A 19,406-nucleotide genomic window follows, 5' to 3' on the forward strand; every position below is an offset into this window, starting at 1 on the left:
ATCAAACAGCAAAACTGAATTACTACATTTATGCAACACAATTTCTGCACAGCCAGCAGAGGGCACCATTATGATATTAAAAAGAGATTTCACAGGCTGAGGTTTGGAGAAGAACTTTATCAACCACTGCTGTTTAAACCAGCATAAAGATCATATACTCAGGAAGCAGAACCATTACATACAGTTAAAGCTGGTGTATTCTGTTCAATTCAAAGTCCAGCATTCATGATCCCACCTCAGGATAAAGACGGAGGTATTAACAGTAACATCTAGGGTTGCCAACTGTCTCACTACTAAATAAGGGACAGGTGCATGGCCATGGTGGTGTGAGCATGATGTGTGAATTTAGCGTATATTCATATTCTGATTCAACTGGAAATGCAGAAAGTGTGTATATTCCCTTTAATCCTTACTGTATCATTATGTAACCTCATATGAATAAACCTCAAAGAAACTGCAATTTGTCTCTTTACATCAAAAAACAGGCAAAAGAAAAATTAAATGCAAAAGAGGAGTATGACTCACCAAATGTACTTTTCCATGGATACTTTTTGCTGCTCTTGACTGACTCAAGCAGTCTTTTGTCCTTTTGCACAGCCAGAGAGAAGTCCTTACATGACAAGTCACAGTTTACAGATATTTGAAGTTCATTTTTGATCAGCTCTGTGCTGCATCTGTTTCTTGAGTCTGAGCATTTAACGGCCATCAGAGAGAAAATCCTCTCAACACTTTTTTGCAGGTGTGATTGGCACATGATCTGCCACTGCCGTTTTATCTGGGATCTGTAGAGTGCAGTCTGCTATATTTGCAAGAGTTAATGGTCAATATACGGGAAAAATCAGGTCCCATATGAAACTAACCAATTTAGCCCAATATATGGGATGTCCCGCCTAATACGGGACAGTTGGCAACCCTAGTAACATGTGAAGTATCAAAAATACAGAGTGGCTCCTTGGTTAGGGTGTTTTATACATTTTAGTCACAGTAGCAGGTCAATGTAAGGCTTGTTTATCAAATTTATATACATATAAAATGTGAAGGTTTTATCCAGTTCTGGATTTTCTGATCCAAGGATTGGACCACTTTATAATCTGTGCATGAGGCTGAAACTGTAGATCCTAGAATGACTTTTACATGTTTGTGCAAAAGTGAACTGCACTCTGAAACTGCAGCCATCACCTCTCTTAATAACTACACTCAGGTGTTCATTGTAATCTGTTTACATTTCTGACAAACACCTCTTGAAGTTCTGATTATAAACTGTTTGAATAACACCCTGTTTTTATTTAATTTCTGTTTCCTTGAAACAAAACTATGCAAAAAAGCTTTTCACCGAAGCGTTACCTGGTCTCTGGTATTTCAGCTGTGAAAACAGCTGTAACGGATTTATTACATCACTTTGGAACTGCCCGTAAATGTCACTGAGCCTGTCAGGAAAATGAAGCAGCAAAAGTGAAACCAACTGAAAGTGCGCTCAACACAACTGACTTCAAAGAGTGCAGGAAAACACAAACATTGATGCTTCAATAAATTTGAATGGACTTCTGTGAAACATCATGGTATGCAGGCTGCTACCTATGAATGTAACATGTGTTTCTGACTTCCTGTTATTACTAGAGATTATAACTAATATTCTAGTTCTTGTAATGTGTGCATTCATTCATTCATTCACTGAAAAAGGCAAAAAAATACACAGAAAATACAAACTAAACTTATTTTTTATTTTGACAAGAAGTACAAATTGAATCATGATTAAAACTGTTTGGTCATGGTGCTGAAGCAAGCTGTACAAGCAACACAGACATCCATAAACACTGTACATGATGAAAAAATAAATGTAACTCATTAAAAAAACACCACGAGCAGTGATCAGTCAACAGTCTGGAGTGTGAGCATGCTGCTGCAGCTCAGAGTCCCATCACAGAGGGAAACACAGCAGCACCTGTTGAAGGAAGAAGAGAGGTTCAGCCCACTCAGACGGACTCATGTTTCTCATGAAGTCCTCCTTTATGCAACTGACTTCATTAACGTCACATTCAATGTAATGTCGTACTTTTTGGGCTACCTTGACCATCTCCGGGGTCCGATTCTGGGACTTTCCAGTCCTGCTGGCGGCCCTTTTCGTAGAGTCCCTTCAGGACCTTCCTCACTTCGTCGGTCCCGCCTCCTCGACTCAGCTCCAGGTACTTCCTGTACAGCTGCAGAGCCGTGCGAGCGTCCTCTATGCTGTCGTGGGTTTCCCCCTGGATGTTGAGGTCTGGGAGGGGAGAAGCAGACGAGTGGAAATGACTGTTTAGAATGCATTCCAGGGAAATCGACACCTCAACTCTTAGGTTACAACCTTTTATACACAGTCTATGGTTACAACGCACAAACACTTAAAAATTCCGCAAGGAGGCATTTGAGAAGAGCTACCTAACCTATTTTGGGAAAAACTTTTTTGGCATGAACAAGATGATTTTTATCAATGATATGATATTAATAGTCCAAATGATCACATAATAAGGAATAGATTTTCAGCTGTGAGTGTTTGGCCCTGAATCTGGGCTGCAGACAACCCAACAGTTTACTCCTTTAACCCGTCACAACAAAGTCAGACTCTCTAATTGTAGTTTGTACAAGTCACTCGTTTGCAAACAGTTCTTTAATTGCACATCTGTCAGTTTTGGAACATCTCTATCTTTCAGCGGAGTCCGGTTTTCTCCAAAATCAGTCAAATATTTGCTTTTTTTAGCTGCTTCTGGTCTACTATCCTCTTCAGCTGCATCATGATGCTCACCAGCTTGTACTTAACAGTGTTCTTCAGCTGTTTAGTGCTGAGCTACGAGGTTTCATCAGGGTTAAACATGAGGCTTTTTCTTTGTCAGTTAAGTGGGAGCATTCAAGGCAGTGATAGAAAAGTAAACTTAAAGGCACTTGAGGTTTGAAGATGGTGAATGTTGCTAGCCTTGACTTACCAAGAAAGTACCAGGCGAGGAATCTCAGAGAAATCATCCTCTTGCGCGGTAAGTGAAACAGGTAGACGGTGTCGATGACTTGGTCTTTCAGAACCTTAAAAAAAAAAACAGATTCAAGTCACCGCTGCTCCAAGACAAAGAGTTCTTACAGTGTGTTACACTTGGATCTGTTCTGCACAACACTCTTTGTAAATGTAAAACATCAATTTAGATAACTGACTTACAAGATGTGAAACAACATACCAACAGATTAATGACACGGAAGTCCTTCTGTAAACCGTGGCCAACAAAGCGAACTCCTGTGTCGATAAGAAAGCGCAGCTTCAAGTAGGTGGACTTCAACGTGGTCAGATGCTTTGAGGAGATCTTTGCATCCAGGTCTCCTGGTTTGATGCCTGAATACTGCGTCAGATAGTCGACCACCTGAGAGGAGCAAACATTCTGAGGTGTTAATAATGAACACCAGCAACTGTTTCAAAGGTCAGAAAATGTTGATTTCTTAGATTACTTTATTTAATGTTTGATTTTTCTGTCCTGGAGGAGTTAATAATTTTGATTTCTAAATAAACTGCTGTCATGTTTTCTTCTTTCCCTCACCTGCTCCTGAGTAGAGATATAGTCATCAATAAAGGGCACCCCCTCGTTGGCACCCTGACCCCTCACACAGGTGATCCTGGCCACAGACATCTGACTGGGTTTGATGGTGGACTTGGTGCCGTCACTGCGCAGCTCTGCCTCTTCCTGCAAACACACAGACATGACATGACGTCAGATCCACATGTTGGGAGCTTTGGTTAAAAATACATACATGTTGAGAAGTCTTTCACCAGCTGTTCTCTTACCTGGTTGAGTGTGACAAACTCAGCGTCCAGCCCCACCAGGTCTCCAGCCTGCGGCATCTCGCTGACCATGAGGGGGATGAAGGTGGCGTGACTCTTCCTCTGCTTCCGAGCCAGTGAGGCCTCAGTCAGCAGCACGCTGGCATCGATGGGGTTTTTAACTGAGAAGAACAACAAAGTATGAGCGTGTGCATCATGAGCTTTAACCATGAGTAAAGTCTCCAGGTTGTATGTTGTAAAGCTTACTGCGGAGGTCGTATTTGGTGTGATAGTTCCTCTTGGCATAATAAAGAATGGCGGGCACTTTCCAGCTCACGTCAAACTGAGCGGCTTCAGTCTGTCAGAAACAAAACAATAACAAAGCTTTTATTTTCAGCAAAGATTCTTCTCATCAGCACAAATGTAACACTTTGAAAATGTACCTTGTCAATTGGCTCAATAAGGAAATCATTGAAGAGGTACCACTGCTGGTGAGTGACTCCCTGAAACAAACATAGTTTGAAATGTCATTTTTTTTAACACAGAATCTAAGCGACAAAAAGGCAACATCATCTTTACTTCTAAGAGAAGAGGTCATTACGATTCGACATGATCTAATCAGAGCATCAGTCACCTCTTTTCTTTGATGGTATGTCTCTCCCACTTTGATGTGTGCAACCAAGTTTCCTCCCGTGCGAGCATCCAGGATGTGAGGCACCGTGACAACTAAGTCATAAAGAGACGCTCCCTCTGCCTCCTCGTCAGCGCTTAACTGATAGGAGACCATGAAATGAGTCAGAAGAAAATACTCACTGACATAAAAACAAAGTCAGCAAGAAAAAGACAGAAAGTCCAAATCAGAGTGTAATACAGAAATCTGATGTCAAAGTTCCCCTCTCACCTCCTCTCCCTCAGGCCAGCTGCAGATCTCCAGACCCTGACTTTTGCTGATGGACATTTTCAGAGTGAGTGGGACCCAGACGTGTCGCAGATCCTCCGCCTTTGTGTCAAAGGTGAAGCCATCCATGTTGCAATCCTCTCCGCTACAAGGATGATAAAGATGGAAGGAAGTGTGAGCAGGGCTGCAGAAATTCATTAATTCCTCATTCCTCTGAATTCTCCTTTTGGGGTTGTAGATCATCCAAAATCCCCAAATATTCATTGTACGACATGTGAGGATGGAAAAGAGGAGGAATGCTCAGACTACAGAAGCTGCTAACATAAGATGTTTGGAATTTCTTCAAAGAAATTGACCGTAAGAATAAAAAAATGAGAACACTATTTTACATGATTTTCATTATGTTGAGTTTGTCTGAGTGTCATGGTTTCCCAGGGTAGCTTCAGCATCGTCTTTGACGTGTATTCCAAAACCTGCTTTTTCCTACAGGCCGTGTTCGGGTGATTTTCATCCAGTTTTGTTTCTCTCTCTCCTGCAGCTGTTTGTGTGTCAAGGAGACTGTGCCTTCACCAGGGAAGTCTCAGGAATGGGTGGACCAAACACCAAATTTCCAGTTTCATCATTAAATTCTTGTTTTAGCAATTTTTGGTTCCAAATTCCAAATTTTCAGTAATTTTGGAGCATTTTTATCGGGTCCCCTCATGATACACTTTCTTTCATTTTGTTAGACATGGCACAGTTTAAAATAAAAGAACACTACTCTAATTTGTCATGTTTTGTCATATTTTGATATATTTTGATATTTTTTATTGGGTATATTATATCTGGTAAAAAACACCCGGCGTTAGTGATGGTGTTACTAATTTTAGTGATAGTGTTCTAGGGTTAAAACTTGTCATTTATGTTCCAGTCAGTTGTTTTTCACATTAATTAAGCTCTTTTGTTGCAAGGGATGCTGGGGATTATTAAACTGCCAGAGATGATCTTAAGAGCTAAAATAAATACTGATTTAGTTAAAAGTCAAAGTTTTTAATCACAAAATGTAACTAATCATTAATTATTCAACTTCTGCATCAACATCTGATCATTTCAGCTTCTTAAATGTAAGGATTTGCAGCTCTCTACTTTTTGAATAATTTTTGTTTTAATAATATTAATAATAATACATTTTATTTGGGGCGCCTTTCAAGTCACCCAAGGTCACCTTACAGATAATAAAAACATTCATCATTAAAACAAACAAGAAATAATGAATTAATTAATTAAAACTAGTGAAGTGCACAGAGTCCAGTTAGAGTGAATATGCCAGTTTGAACAGGTGAGTTTTGAGTTTGGATTTGGATGATGTGATGGAGTCTGACTGTCTTATGTGTGGGGGGAGGGAGGTCCAGAGACTGAGCAGCTGAAGGCTTGGGCACCCATGGTACTGAGGCGTGACGATGGGATGGTTAATAGTCCAGCAGAGGTTGAGCGGAGGTTTGGTGTAGTGACAAAAACAAATTGAAGAAGTCTTGGAAAGTATCGGGAATTGTTTGCTATTTTCTATACCTAAATGATTGATAAATGTATGAAAATATTAAGAGCTGAAGAGAAAAGGCACTGTTTCAAACTTAAAAGAAACCCTTTCAACATGAGGAAAGAAGGCTCTTACTCCAGACACCACTCTGTCGGCATGGGTGGGGGAGGTTCTTTAGGTTTGGGTGGTTCCATCGCCTCTTTCTGCTTTGCCTTATTGAACGCATACTGTGAAGAAAACCACAAGTAATACCATAACTCAACAACAGGTGTGTCAGGAATCAGCTCTGAAGTCTATTTGGAGCTTGACAGGAAGCAAAAAGAGCCAAAATCTAATTTACCTCGGCCTGAACCTTCCAGAACTCAGCCTCTTTAGCGCTGTTCACCTCACAGTTAATGACCAGGACGTCAGGCAGACAGCGGATGTTGCGTGTCTGCACCTGTGTAGTAAAACAATGAGACAGTCTCATCATGCAGAATAACATGGAACCAGACACCAGACGTACTCTGTTGATGTAAGTCGTTGACATGTCGGGGACTCACTGTAGGTTGGTATTTCTCACAGTTTTCACACCAGGCCTGAGTGCTCTGCTCCAGACAGATGCTCTTCTTCAGGATCTCACCGAACTCGTATTCCTTCACCGTTTTCTCTGATGAGTTAAAGTGAAGTGAAAGTCTTTTCAGCAAATAATAGAAATGCTTCACTGTGATTCATTCTGAACCAGGTTATCTCTACACTACACTGCACAAAGCTACTTCTGTGCAGGAGTGCAGAAAGAGGACTTGAAACTCACCTTGAGAGCTCTGCTCAGGGTAATGCATGGTGAAGAGCAGCGTGAGCGAGGTGCGCACCGTTTCCTTCCCACAGCGGCACAGACTGCTGTTCTCCACCTCACATCCAAACAACTTCCCGATCTCTGACTCACCAGAGGAACCCAGAGAACTGCATCAACACAACACATCACAGATTAGTGTTGACACTGCCTTGCTTCTGCAAAAACCAGGAAGCCATTTGTCACAGCAGTAACGTGTTTGCTCTGACCTGCTGCTGGCTCCCCTGTACGCCTGCGGGCCCTCCTGCTCCTGTGTCTCCTGGTGGAGCTGTGTGAGGATGAAGCGGTTCCAGCTTTGGATTAAGCGACCAAGTCTGGCCTTCCCTGTTTGCTCGTCTGAGTCTGCGAGGATCAGACCCAGCGCTGAGGCCTCAGGGATGGTTCGAAACGCTCTGAGGAAGTTGCTGGCCTTGAAAAGAGGAGAAAGGAGACGTTTGATGCTTGAACACCTGCACTGTTTTTGACCTGCAGTAGTAACATTCAGAGAAAAGTGACAGAGAGCTACCTGGCATGGATCACCTCGAGACAAATCCAACATGTGGAAGAGGAAGCCGAGCTCACAGGCCAAACAAAACTCCTTCTGGCACAAATGATTCTGGACCAGACACCGGATCGGCTCCAGAAAGTATAAAACCTAAAGCAGCAACAAAAAGAAGAGAAGAAAAGAAACTCTGATTTGTGAAATCTTTCAAAAACAAATACAATTTTACCAAAAAGTGGGTAAAAAATCTGTCTTTACCTGGATCATGCAGTTACAGTAGGCGTTGGGGATGTGCGGCTCCAGACCAGCAAACAAAGTTCTGTTGTAGTGTTTGAAATCAAAGTCCTCCAGTCCAAGTTTGGAGTACTTGATTGTGACCTGATCCAAGAAGAAAAGTGTCCTCAATGCACATTTTAACAACACTTATGTTCCTGAACAGAAAAAACAACCATATGATTTTTAATTATATAAGAAAATCTAACCTTCCTGAACTTTTTGGGCACCATGTAGAGGTGCGGCTCTTCATCACGTCCGATTGGTGACTCAGGGACCTGGTTGTAGTTATCATAATCCAGTTCCACGTCTTTTATTTTATAAGGAACCTGGAAGCAACACAGAAAACTGGTTTTATATGGCAGAAACGGAAGGATAGACATGAAAGAGAACACAAACAAATATATTTTCTTAATGTGGGAACACGATGCAGACACACCACTTAGGCAGCAGCTAATGTTTTCAAGTATTCAGTGTTTTGACGGTGGTCACATATTTTAAATACAGATGTAAAGTCTGATGTCTTTTTGTTTTACGTGCCTGGTTCCGAGGACGGGTGCGCTGATTTGCTGCATAACCTATGAACCCGACAGTTTTCATGGTGCGGAGGATTTCTGGGTCCACGGGAGGAGCTCGTCTGTGGGAAGAACAGAAAAGAAAGAAAATAAAAGAGGGTTAAACAGGCCAAATATTTTCAGTAGCACACACTCAGTAGCACAGCTTTTGTCCACCTCTGGGAATAGAATCAATATTAAAAAAACTCTTTTGATGCATAAAATGAATGAGCTCATAAACTTTGGCCTCTTGATTGGTGGAAAAGTTGAAGAAACTCCTCTTTAAAAAGTTGTAACCAGTGGTGGACAGTTACAAAGTACATTTACTTGATTACTGTACTTAACCCTCCTTTCATGTCCGTTTCTCTGGAACAGTAATAATGTTCCTGGGTCAATTTGACCCGGGGCATATTCAATTATCCAAAAGTGTCATAACCCCAAAAAATCCCAAAACACATTTTTTTAAATCAAATTTTTAACTCCATTACTAACCATTTAAATCCAGATTTAGTCCATTGGTGTTCTTTAATTCTCACAGATCATGGTTCAATGAGGATATCTCACTCGTTTTTCATTCAAATTAATGTTGAACTTTTTTTAAATGTACATTGGAAAGACCTAAATATAAATACAATAGTTTTACATGACATAGATTTTTGTTTATTTTTACATTTTGATTTTTTTTTATTATGAAGTGATGTTGATAAATTAAAATGACAGCTCTTCTGTCACATGTTCCCAGATTTTTATGCTGCATTTAGCTGGTTTGGAAGGCATATATTGCCTAAATTAGACTTTTAAAAGGGTCAATTCGACCCGCAACATAACAGGAGGGTTAAGTACAGTTTTTGAGTATCTGTACTTTACTTGAGTTTTATTTTTGGGGGGTACTTTTTACTTTTACTCCACTACATTTGAAAGATAAATATCATACTTTTGACTCCACTACATTTCTATCAATGCTCTAGTTACTCACTACTTTTGCTTTGAAGTCAGCTCATGAATTTTCTTTCCTGAAATCAGATCCCAAAGACTGTGAACTGTTTGTGTACTTTGATTTGTCTGAATGGTGTAGCCGTACCTCGGTTGAGCGTAGAGTATATACAGAGCAAACCTTATTCAGATCAGTCCGTTCATTTAGTCCTGGTAATGATTACTATAGTTGAGAAGGATAATGATTCTCTACCTGAGCACCACAGCCATATTTCAAACCCAAGTATGAGGTTTTTGAATAAAGAATGATTGGTATTGTTTTAAATCCCTGATCTGTTTACCACACAAACTTCATCACAGCCTTCAAAACATCAGCATCTAACCTGAGAAAGCATGTGGAGGTCTGTAGCTAACACACTTGTTTTATTCTAGATGAACATTTTAAACTTGTCTGTGCTTGTAGTAACTTAGTTTTATGGTATACTTTTATAATAACAATAATGCATTTTATTTATAAAGGCACCTTTCTTAGCACCGTACAGGACAGAGTTTAAAAAACAATATCAAAATTAAGCTGATAAAATCAACAAGGCATGAAACAGTGCAATTAAAATACAAATAAAAGTAACAGGATCAGATACAGTGCAGTGAAGAGGAGTAATCAGAGTGAATATGACAGTTTCAAAAGATGTGTCTTGAGATGTGACTTGAAAATGGAAAGAGAGTCGATGGTAACTCGATTTAACTCAAGTAGTAATTTGACTGAACAACTTTCACTTGTATTGGATTAATATTTGACCTGGAGGATCTATACTTTGACTTAAGTAACGAAGACGTGTACTTTGTCCACCACTGGTTAGAACCCATGACTGAACGTCACAGATATAAAGGGTTTATTAGCTGACTGTGAGTCTGATGAACTGGAGTTTATGCACATTAGAAAACATTTAAAACCAGTCAAACATCCTCTGTGCCATCACAAGTTATTTCTGATCCTCGCCTGGAGAACTGTATTTTTCCTTTGACACTGATGAAACAATGTACACACTGATTCACTTTGAGGATTGGGTTCAGCAGTTCAGTCACCGTTTGATTTGTATTGTTTAATCATTGATGTCAACATGACATAGTGTGACACAATGACCTCACCTCTGGGGAGTCAGCCAAAATGATGACTACAAAGAAGATAAATAAACAACTTCCTCACGGTGACTAACTGTTGACGTGAAATGCGATCACACGGGCCGAAAGTGATGTTTTTGTTTCATTCTGTGAAGTTGTTTTAGTAATTCAAAGATAGTGCGGCCTAAATTCTGTAGTTCTGCTATTTGTAAACAAAGCCCATACACTGACATACACAGACAATGACTCTGTCAGTCTGTGAATTCTTTCCCACTTCCCTTTCTGGTGTGCGGTGTTTTGTCCCACGCCGGCTGGTTCCTTCTGAAGAAATAAATCTTGGAATAGTGCTGAAAGATATTCCTGTTTTTTTTACAGACGCTCAGCACTTTTCAAACGCTGCTGTGAAACCCTGTTATAATCAAACAGCACTCAAACATGAGCGTATAGTGAACTCTTTCCATCCACAGGTTAGGTGCACTGGTGAGTATCTACAGCAGCTTGTGAGGCTGAATCCTAATAAAACACAGGAGCTGCGGTAAAGACATACAGCTCTTGTGACTGTGTTACCTGGGGCTGGGTGTCGCCTGTGCAGATGGCCAGTCTGACAGCAGTTGCTCCGTACTGGTCAGCGGCATGGGGATGAGCGAGATGGGCAGCAGGTCGTGGTTCCAGTCCAGCTGAGGCAGAGAGTCCACGAGGCAAGGGAGGGCGAACTCTGTCTCCCGAGAGTAATCGTTATAAGAAACCTCTGGAGCATCAGACCACAGGTGCACACATCCCCCAGAGTCCCCGAAGGCCAGGGCTTGTTTACTGGACGATACATCAAAACTCATGAGCAGCTGGCCCACGGTGTTGACATGAAAAACGTCTGCCATGTTTGCGAGACCGGTTGGCTCACAGAACTGGCACTGACCTGGAGAGAGAAGAGGTGGGACATTATTTACAAGAGTGGCTGAGGTGGAAATATTCCTGAGTACTTGTACATGTAGCAATTACTATTATATTATTTTAGAGTAACACTATATTAACTGTAGTGATCATTCACTATCATCTCTCTCTTTTCATCTCCTCTCTCCCTCTTTCCAACTCTGACTCAGTTATGGCAGATGGCTGTCTAACATGAGTCTGGTTCTGCTCAAAGTTTCTGCCTGTTAAAGGAAGTTTGTCCTTGCTGCTGTAACTTGTTAAATGCTGCAAAGTGCTCTGCTCATGGTGGATTAAGATGAGATCAGACTAAGTCTTACCCGGTCTTGATGTTTGGCCTTTGTTCACAATATAGCATAGAGTATTATCAAGACCTGCTAGGATTGTAAAAGCGTCCTGAGATGAGGTTTGTTGTGATTTGGTGCTATAGAAAGAAAGATTGATTGATTGTGATCTTGGTGCTAATTGTCCTGATGTTCTGTGACACGTATCTATCAAACACAAGTCTAAACTTTGCAAATACACTCACTAATAATTCATACCTGTCTGTGAGATGATCGCCAGTCGTGATGTGTAGGTAGGAATGAAGCGCAAGAAGAGGGGGTCCACGTGCACCTGAAGAGGCGTTACAGCTCGCATCATCCGGAGGTCGTACACCATGAGGAAACGATCGCACGCCAACCCGTTTAGTCCTCGGCTGGAGAACCCGCATGCAGCCAGAAGGTTTCCGTGAACGTCAAAGTCTGAGAGGCTGCCAGAGAACGCGTCGAACTCGTGCTCCATCTTGAAGCTGCGTAAATCCCGCAGGGTTATCTGATTGAAACAGAAGGTGACTGTGAGCGTTGAGTAAACATTAATAAACATCTCTGTTTATATTCTTCTGTCTTACCATTTTATTTTCTCAACTTATTTAAAAGAAGGGAATAGAGCAACGAAGGTAAAAAATAATGATTAAGTAGAACAGTTTAAGTTACAGACAGCAATGATGGAAAACAAAGAATTCTACTGTGATGAAAATCAGACAGAAGAGGACTTTTTTACAAACCTTTCCAGAAGTGTGCCCGCAGAAGAAGAAACGGCTTGTTTGGCGCATAATTGCCATTCCAGGTACTTCAACATTGAACTGTGAGTACAAAGTCAACCATCAATCCAATGCTTTGAGGTGAGATATTCATATTTGATATGGTTTACTATGTCATGTGCTGCATGCATAGTACATTAATTCTCACCCTCTGAGTTTCTTGGACAGTATTCAAGTCCACTTCCACCGCATAGTTTTGTAATCCGCCCATGAGCAAAGTGTTGTTGTCTGTCATGAGGAGGCTGTGCATATCAGCGCCTTCCTCCAACCTGAAGCACACACATACACACATGCATACATATACACATATATGTAATTAATACAAATACACTGACACATTAATTTGGTAAGAGAATGAATCGTTTCAAAGCTGCACAATCTATCCGATAGTTTGAGTGACTCACGGGAAATCAAACATGAAAAGGCCCCCACGAGTGTTACATTTGAGGGTCGACTTGGAGAGGAACAGGACGCCAGTTTCCAAACTCTGGATGTGTCTGACGTCATCTGAGGCGTGCACTTGGAAAGAAGAATGGCGCCCCATCGTAGGTCCAAAGAACGATGTTACATGACCCTGAAGACAACAATTGAAGGCATGAGAAGTCGTTTCAATCTCAGAAAATCTGAAAGTAACTTGCACCTATTAATAACAATATAAGTTATGGTATAGACTCCTGGTTACTGCAGTGCCTGAAACAATTAAGCACCTGATGATGACATGAAAATTAAGCTATTTAAAAATTTGACAGGAAGCCTATGTCACATCATCGTCATAATAAAATGAAATATGCTTAGGTTTGATTATTTCAGTAAATGTGCCGGACTCAAACTCATCACAAACTTTAAAATCATCAGGCTCACTGGGTGCTCCATGACCTTGTGTTTACACTCAAGAGTATCAGGCTCTGTAATCAATAAAGAACATTATGAAGATCATAACGGGCCTTTACATAAATCATCACTTAGACAAACAGTCTGTAACTGCACTGTTCAAGGGATCAATGTGTGAAAATGCCTTCCCCGTAGGGATGAAACTGGATCCAGACTCTGGTCATATTACACTGAAATTAAAGCATTTTGAAAAGACTGAGTCATGCGGTATAGTATGATCTCGTACTTCCTGATCTAATGTAACATTGTATGGGTTGTTGATTTGTAGGTATTTGTAAAGCCTGTCTAGGGACTGTCCTTACAAATTAACTTAGGCCATAAGTGCTGTAGTGTGTGGCATGTTAACTTCCTTTATATTTGTCCTTTTCCAATAAGCAATCATTCATTCATTAATCAATCATAGTCATGGCTCTCACTCTGTGGTTTCCCATCCAGAGGATCTCCTCCTGTAGATCAAAATGTGTTGCAGTGACTGGGATGCCGACTTCTGAGACTGCACTGTGCAGCTCAGAGAACATCCCCTCCATCAGGTGCACAGGCTCGGGGACGGTCACAGCCAGCCCCTCCGGGTCTAGCTCCACTCCTTGCAGCAAGTTGGGGTTGAGGTGCGGGTCCATAGAGGGCTCCATCCCAGCATCCATAGTTCCGTGAAGGCCAGCTGGATACTCCCCCATCCCAGCATCCAGACCGTCAAAGTTCATCATGGATCAAACGAAATCAACCTGCAGAGAAAGAGTACCTCTTTAAAACAGTTTGACCCCTAAAGCTGATCATTTTAGTTTAGTGGCTCAGTTATTGGCTCATGTGTGGGCTTGTATCATGACCTGACGTGGTGTTAGCATCAGTGGTGGACAGTAACAGAAAACACATTTACTTGAGTACTGTACTTACGTACATTTTTAAGTACTTTACTTGAGTATTATCTTTTTGGGGGAACTTATTGCTTTTACTCCACTACATTTAGAAGATAATTATTGTACTTTTGACTCCACTACATTTCTATCAATGCTCTAGTTACTTAATACTTTTGCTTTGACATCAGCTCATGAATTTCCTTCTCTTTTCTGAAATCTGATCCCTCGGTTGAACGTTGCAGTTCATTCAGAGGTGATAATGATGGCTGTAATTCTCCACCTGAGCACCCATGGTCATATCTTCAGTCCGTGTTAGAGGTTTTTGAAATGAAGAATGATACGTATCATTTGAAATGTTCTCCCTGTTTCCCACTCTGCTCAAACATACAAACACTCACAGTCCAACCTGAGAAAGTGTGTTAAGCTCACATTTGTTTCATTCCAGATGAACATTTCAAACTAAGTTGACTGTGCATGGAGTAACTTAGTTGCTGTTTTTATTCCATGGTATAGTTTTTAGAGATTTCACTAATGGTTTCTAGATAAACATAATGCAACAAAATGTACTCTTATGTATTCTTGACTGCACTTATGTATTGTGAAATTACATTTTGAGATAATTTAAAAAGTACTTTGAATACTTCAGTATTTTTAAAAGGAAGTACTCCAGTACTTTAACTCAAGTATTAATCTGACAGAGCATCTTTCACTTGTATTGGAGTAATATTTGACCTAGGGTATCTATACTTGGACTTAAATAATGAAGCTGTGTACTTTGTCCACCACTGCTCATGTGTGGGATCGTATCATGAACTGACGTGTTGTTAGCATTAGCTTCCTCAACAGCAGCTAAAGCCGTCAACTAGCTTAAAGTTAATTGCTAAAAAAGCCTGGATAGTTTACGTTACCACTTTTACAACTCAAATGTGTTCAGCAAGGTGAGCTAAAGTTTCTTCATTCACAAAGGTAGCATCATATTTAGTCCGCTTTGTGATATTTATGGACGGTTTGCTAATTTTGCTAACGCTGACACAGGCTGCACATTAAGTTCGTTTCTAAACCTCATGAACCAGCGTTACAACATGAGCTGTGTTACTCTTTCTACAGGAAAGACTTGAGTATAATAAAATAATTACACTAACCTATTATTGTCTTGTTATTTACCACACAGGGGTCCATGCTCGCTCCATTCACAACAACAACAGAGAGCACTTCCGGGTCAAACAGGGTTGCGTTCAAGAGCATCGGAAAGCTGCGTTCTCGCAGTTCTTTCTCATTTATCGATTATAAATACTAGTACAAACTAAATGGAAGTGACATCTTTCAATATTTAAGAATAAAAGGGCAGAGAATTGAAAAAAAATTTATAATAAAAAAATTGAGGTTTTGTATGACGTTGTTTTCATTTTGTAGTCTAATTTTTAATGGCTCCAATGGCTTGTATGTAAAACAGAACTTTATTAAAATGCACAGACGCATGGTTTCACTTTCATGCACTTTGAATTCTGTGAATTCCATTAGAAGCTGAGCAGGTTCGGCCAAGTAAGAACTTAATTTAGTGCCAGCCTGGAAATAACATGTGCTGTAGGCTTTCAGGTACTATCCGACCATGACAATGATAATCCCAGTGTCCAGGTCATGGCTTGAGCTGAAAAAACTTTTGTATAAACTGGATTCTTACACAGGGGCGTCATAGTGGGGGAAAAAGTGAGACTGACTACCTAGGGCCCAAATGGGGAGGGGGGCCCTTAAATGATACGGACCTGAAATAAAATGTGTTTTCTACTAAGCTTTTCTTTTGTTTTGTTATAACTGCAATAAGATAACTAAAGTTGTCTGAATAGATAAACAAAAATTCGGATTTTTGGGGGGAATTACTTTCCTGCTCCGTGAGATGGGCGTCTCATGCCTAAAGTGGGGAATTGTCATATTTTCATAGCACCAAGTGTGGCTGAATGTGATTGAAAGTAAACTGTAGGTTTTTAGAGTTTTTATTTTACTTAATGAAGTTAGATTATACCAAATAATGCCCCCTTTTTGTTATTCAACAAGTCACTTGGCTTCAAATAATCTTGTTTAAAGAGGTGGACAGTCTGAAGGTCAATATTGTGCAGTTACATTTGGAGAAATTGTAAAAAAATAATAATAATAATAACATTGACATGTAGCTTAGATTTAAGTCAGTTAACCAGGATAGTTTTAAGCATATATTTTAGTATAATGTAAATAAACCAGTATAATGGCAGCAATGTTATATTTTGTAGGGTTGGCTGTGGTGATGGGGCCCACTGTGATATCTTTTCAGGGGGGCCAGAATTCCTGGCGACAACCCTGTTCTTACAGATGTGTGTTGTATTCCTTTAGCAATAGAACCTTTGAAGTTTGTATTGAACCTTGATACAAACAATCATACAGAGGCCCCGAAGTTAAAAAAAAACAACCTTTATCTTACATACAAGATTTGAACTTGAAAGCACAAGATAACTATGATGTGCTTTAAAGGTTCACCATTATCATCTGGTGCACACAAGATATTAACTTGTGCTTAGAAGACAATATCTTTTGACAGCAAGATGAGTAGATTGTTTTCACATTTAAAAAAAGTACTTTTTGGGACTAAAGGGCACTATATGAAAGAAATTAAGGACATGGTGTCGAAAAACTGACATTAGAGAATCTAAAATATAAATTTTTTTTAAAAAACATACCACAATATACTTAACCATTGTCTTATTGCAACAAAAAAACATCAGCTTACCATTCAACCAATCAAGTCAGTTTTAGTTTTATTTACTTTCATTTAAACCTTCAAGACAATGTAATATGTAATTAAATCAAAAACAGCAAAGGTGGTGTAAAAACAGACCAATATCAATGTTGCACAGTATTAATAAAGTCCAGATAGTGTTTACAGAGTGTACATAATGCAAATGTATGTTAACATCATCTGTAAAGTCAAGAATCCTCTCACCATATTACATCAACAAAGCAGAGTAGGGCACACAGGTCTCCAGATTGTTTGATGAGCCTTTGTGTCTTGTGGTTATTGGTCAAAATAGCCTGAATTACCTTCTTGGATAAAAAATAATAAGCAGACCTGTTTTGGATTAACTCTTCATGGTTATTTCATGATATGAGAGCAGGGGAAAAAACATGAAAACTAGAACATAACTGCAACTAAAGTTGATTACCTCTGTTTATATTATGTATTATTATTTTTTATTCATTTATTTTTTATTGTATTTAACTTATATAAGTATATATCCACTTGTCTATTTATAATTATATTGATTTGTTTTGTCAGATTTTTTCTTTGTCGTCATTGTTGATTGTCCTCTGTGTTCTGTAAGTTATTGTATTATGATGTTGTAAAAATATGCAAAATAATAAATAAAAAAAACTTTGGTCATGAAAAAATAAATATAAATAGCCGGAATTATCCCTGAAATTAACCGTGTCTTCACCAGTCTATGTTAATTCACAGTAAATACAATCCTGTTCCAAATAAAAGCAAAGTTTTACAGTTGTGGAAATCTGAATCTGAATTACATTTCATATTTCTGCATCAGGAGCACCTGCCAGTAACTGCTGTATCTTAGTAGAAATGAGTGTGATATCCGCAGAAGGGGAATATTCTACAGGTAGACCTGCGTTATATCTCTCAACAAAGAGAACATGACAGGGAAAGATAAAGGAAACATATCTTTATATGAGAATTAAAAAAAATCAACCAGAAGGTTTTTCTTTGGAAGAGAAGAGGGGCAAATCGCGGACTCATTATGGAAAGTTTGTCGAGTCCGTGCGGAGAATTCAGTTCATTATCAGCCTGAAATGTAAAGGTTAATCTCACTTCCTCGGCACATTCATAGATGTGAAACTTGATTAGGGCTCATGTTAATGTAATTAGTGCTCCTCTCTAATAGATTAATTTCCCAACAGCACTTAGTTGTAATTTATCCTGGGTATTAATCATTTTGGATAAGAATAATAAGCAGACCTGTTTTGGATTAAAGCAGCTCTTCATTGTGGTTATTTCATGATATGACATCAGGGGAAAAAAACATGAAAACTAGAACATAACTGCAAATAAAGTTGATTTCCAAATAAAAGTAAACCATTTCCCTATTAATATTAATTACAACACATTGGCTTTTTTTGTGGTCAATTAGATCATATAACATATCAATTCATGACTTTGTATTGCTCACACAACGGTCCTGTGTCGTCCTGTTTGCTTTGCACTAGATGTGAACTCATCTGAGGGATGCCCAGGGACAACCGGAAAACCCACTCCCCGCCCCCTCAGAGCTCATCCACACATTTAAAAAGCAGCCCGGCTCTCACACCTCATCACAAAACAACATAACAAGAGAGAAGAGCTCACAGAAAGAGGCTTAGTTCAACATTAAGATCATCAGAATGAATTTTTCCATCACAACTTTTGCAGCGGCTCTTTTGTGCCTCATTGCCGCAGCATCCTGCGCTCCAACAGGGGAAGACGCATGCGCAGATGTACAGAGCAGCTCTCTGGAGCTAAATCGCCGAGCCAAGATTGCATCAATTGAGGTAAGTTCATTTCATTTATAAATATATTAGGAACATTTATGTTCACAAAAAATATTCTAATTTCTTACTAATATCATGGCTTTGTATATTATATATTTTTTGCTAGTTTTAAAATGTTGAAATATCTGTAAAGACATTAGATGGTATTTGTTTTATCTTATTATGGGGTGCTCACTTAACTCTCCTGATATGTTCGTTTCTCTGGAACAGCAATAATGTTCCTGGGTCAATTTGACCCGGGGTAATTTAATCATCCAAAAGTGTCAGACCCCCAACAAATCCCAATACACATTGTTTTTAAATCTAATTTTTAACTCCATTACTAACCATTTAAATCAAGATTTGGTCCATTGGTGTTCTTTAATTCTCACAGATCATGGTTCAATGAGGATAACTTACTCCTTTTTCATTTAAATTAATGTTTTTATAACTTTTTAAAATGTACATTGGAAAGTCCTAAATATAAATACAATGGTTTTACATGACATCGATTGATGTTGATAAATTAACACAACACCTCTTCTGTCACATGCTGTCCAGATTTTTATGCTGCATTTAGCTGGTTTGGAAGGCATATATTGCCTAAAATAGACTTTAAAAAGGGTCAATTTGAACCGCAACATAACAGGAGGGTTAAAGTCTTTTGGATAACTCCTATTTTTTTATTTGGCATATTAACTTTAATTTAGCTGTCTTTATTGTTTTA

At 39.4% G+C, this 19,406-nt stretch overlaps 1 protein-coding gene across 4 annotated transcripts; it reads right to left on the reverse strand.

Moving 5' to 3' along the window:
* Positions 1-1,700: 1,700 nt before the first annotated feature.
* On the reverse strand, positions 1,701-15,381 carry pan2 (poly(A) specific ribonuclease subunit PAN2). 4 transcript variants are annotated; one of them, XM_034696059.1, is made up of 26 exons: positions 15,277-15,381; positions 13,697-14,002; positions 12,794-12,963; positions 12,538-12,658; positions 12,354-12,431; positions 11,851-12,121; positions 10,952-11,297; positions 8,316-8,412; positions 7,985-8,104; positions 7,761-7,880; positions 7,527-7,655; positions 7,231-7,430; positions 6,983-7,131; positions 6,732-6,838; positions 6,530-6,628; positions 6,325-6,416; positions 4,677-4,818; positions 4,410-4,547; positions 4,219-4,278; positions 4,043-4,133; positions 3,800-3,957; positions 3,555-3,698; positions 3,201-3,380; positions 2,958-3,051; positions 2,054-2,257; positions 1,703-1,942 (listed from the first exon to the last, which is right to left on the reverse strand). In XM_034696059.1, exons 2-26 carry the CDS (start codon positions 13,982-13,984, stop codon positions 1,908-1,910), a joined length of 3,633 nt encoding a protein of 1,210 aa, XP_034551950.1. In that variant the 5' UTR covers positions 13,985-14,002; positions 15,277-15,381; the 3' UTR covers positions 1,703-1,907. The 4 variants fall into 4 exon arrangements, with proteins under 4 accessions (XP_034551952.1, XP_034551951.1, XP_034551950.1 ...); XM_034696062.1 differs by having other exon boundaries at positions 2,066-2,257; positions 15,277-15,350; XM_034696061.1 differs by lacking the exon at positions 15,277-15,381 and having other exon boundaries at positions 1,701-1,942; positions 2,066-2,257; positions 13,697-13,984.
* Between the last annotated feature and the right edge of the window lie 4,025 nt (positions 15,382-19,406).

The sequence above is a fragment of the Notolabrus celidotus genome, chromosome 11 (assembly GCF_009762535.1).
Source record: "Notolabrus celidotus isolate fNotCel1 chromosome 11, fNotCel1.pri, whole genome shotgun sequence".
NCBI lineage: Eukaryota > Metazoa > Chordata > Actinopteri > Labriformes > Labridae > Notolabrus > Notolabrus celidotus.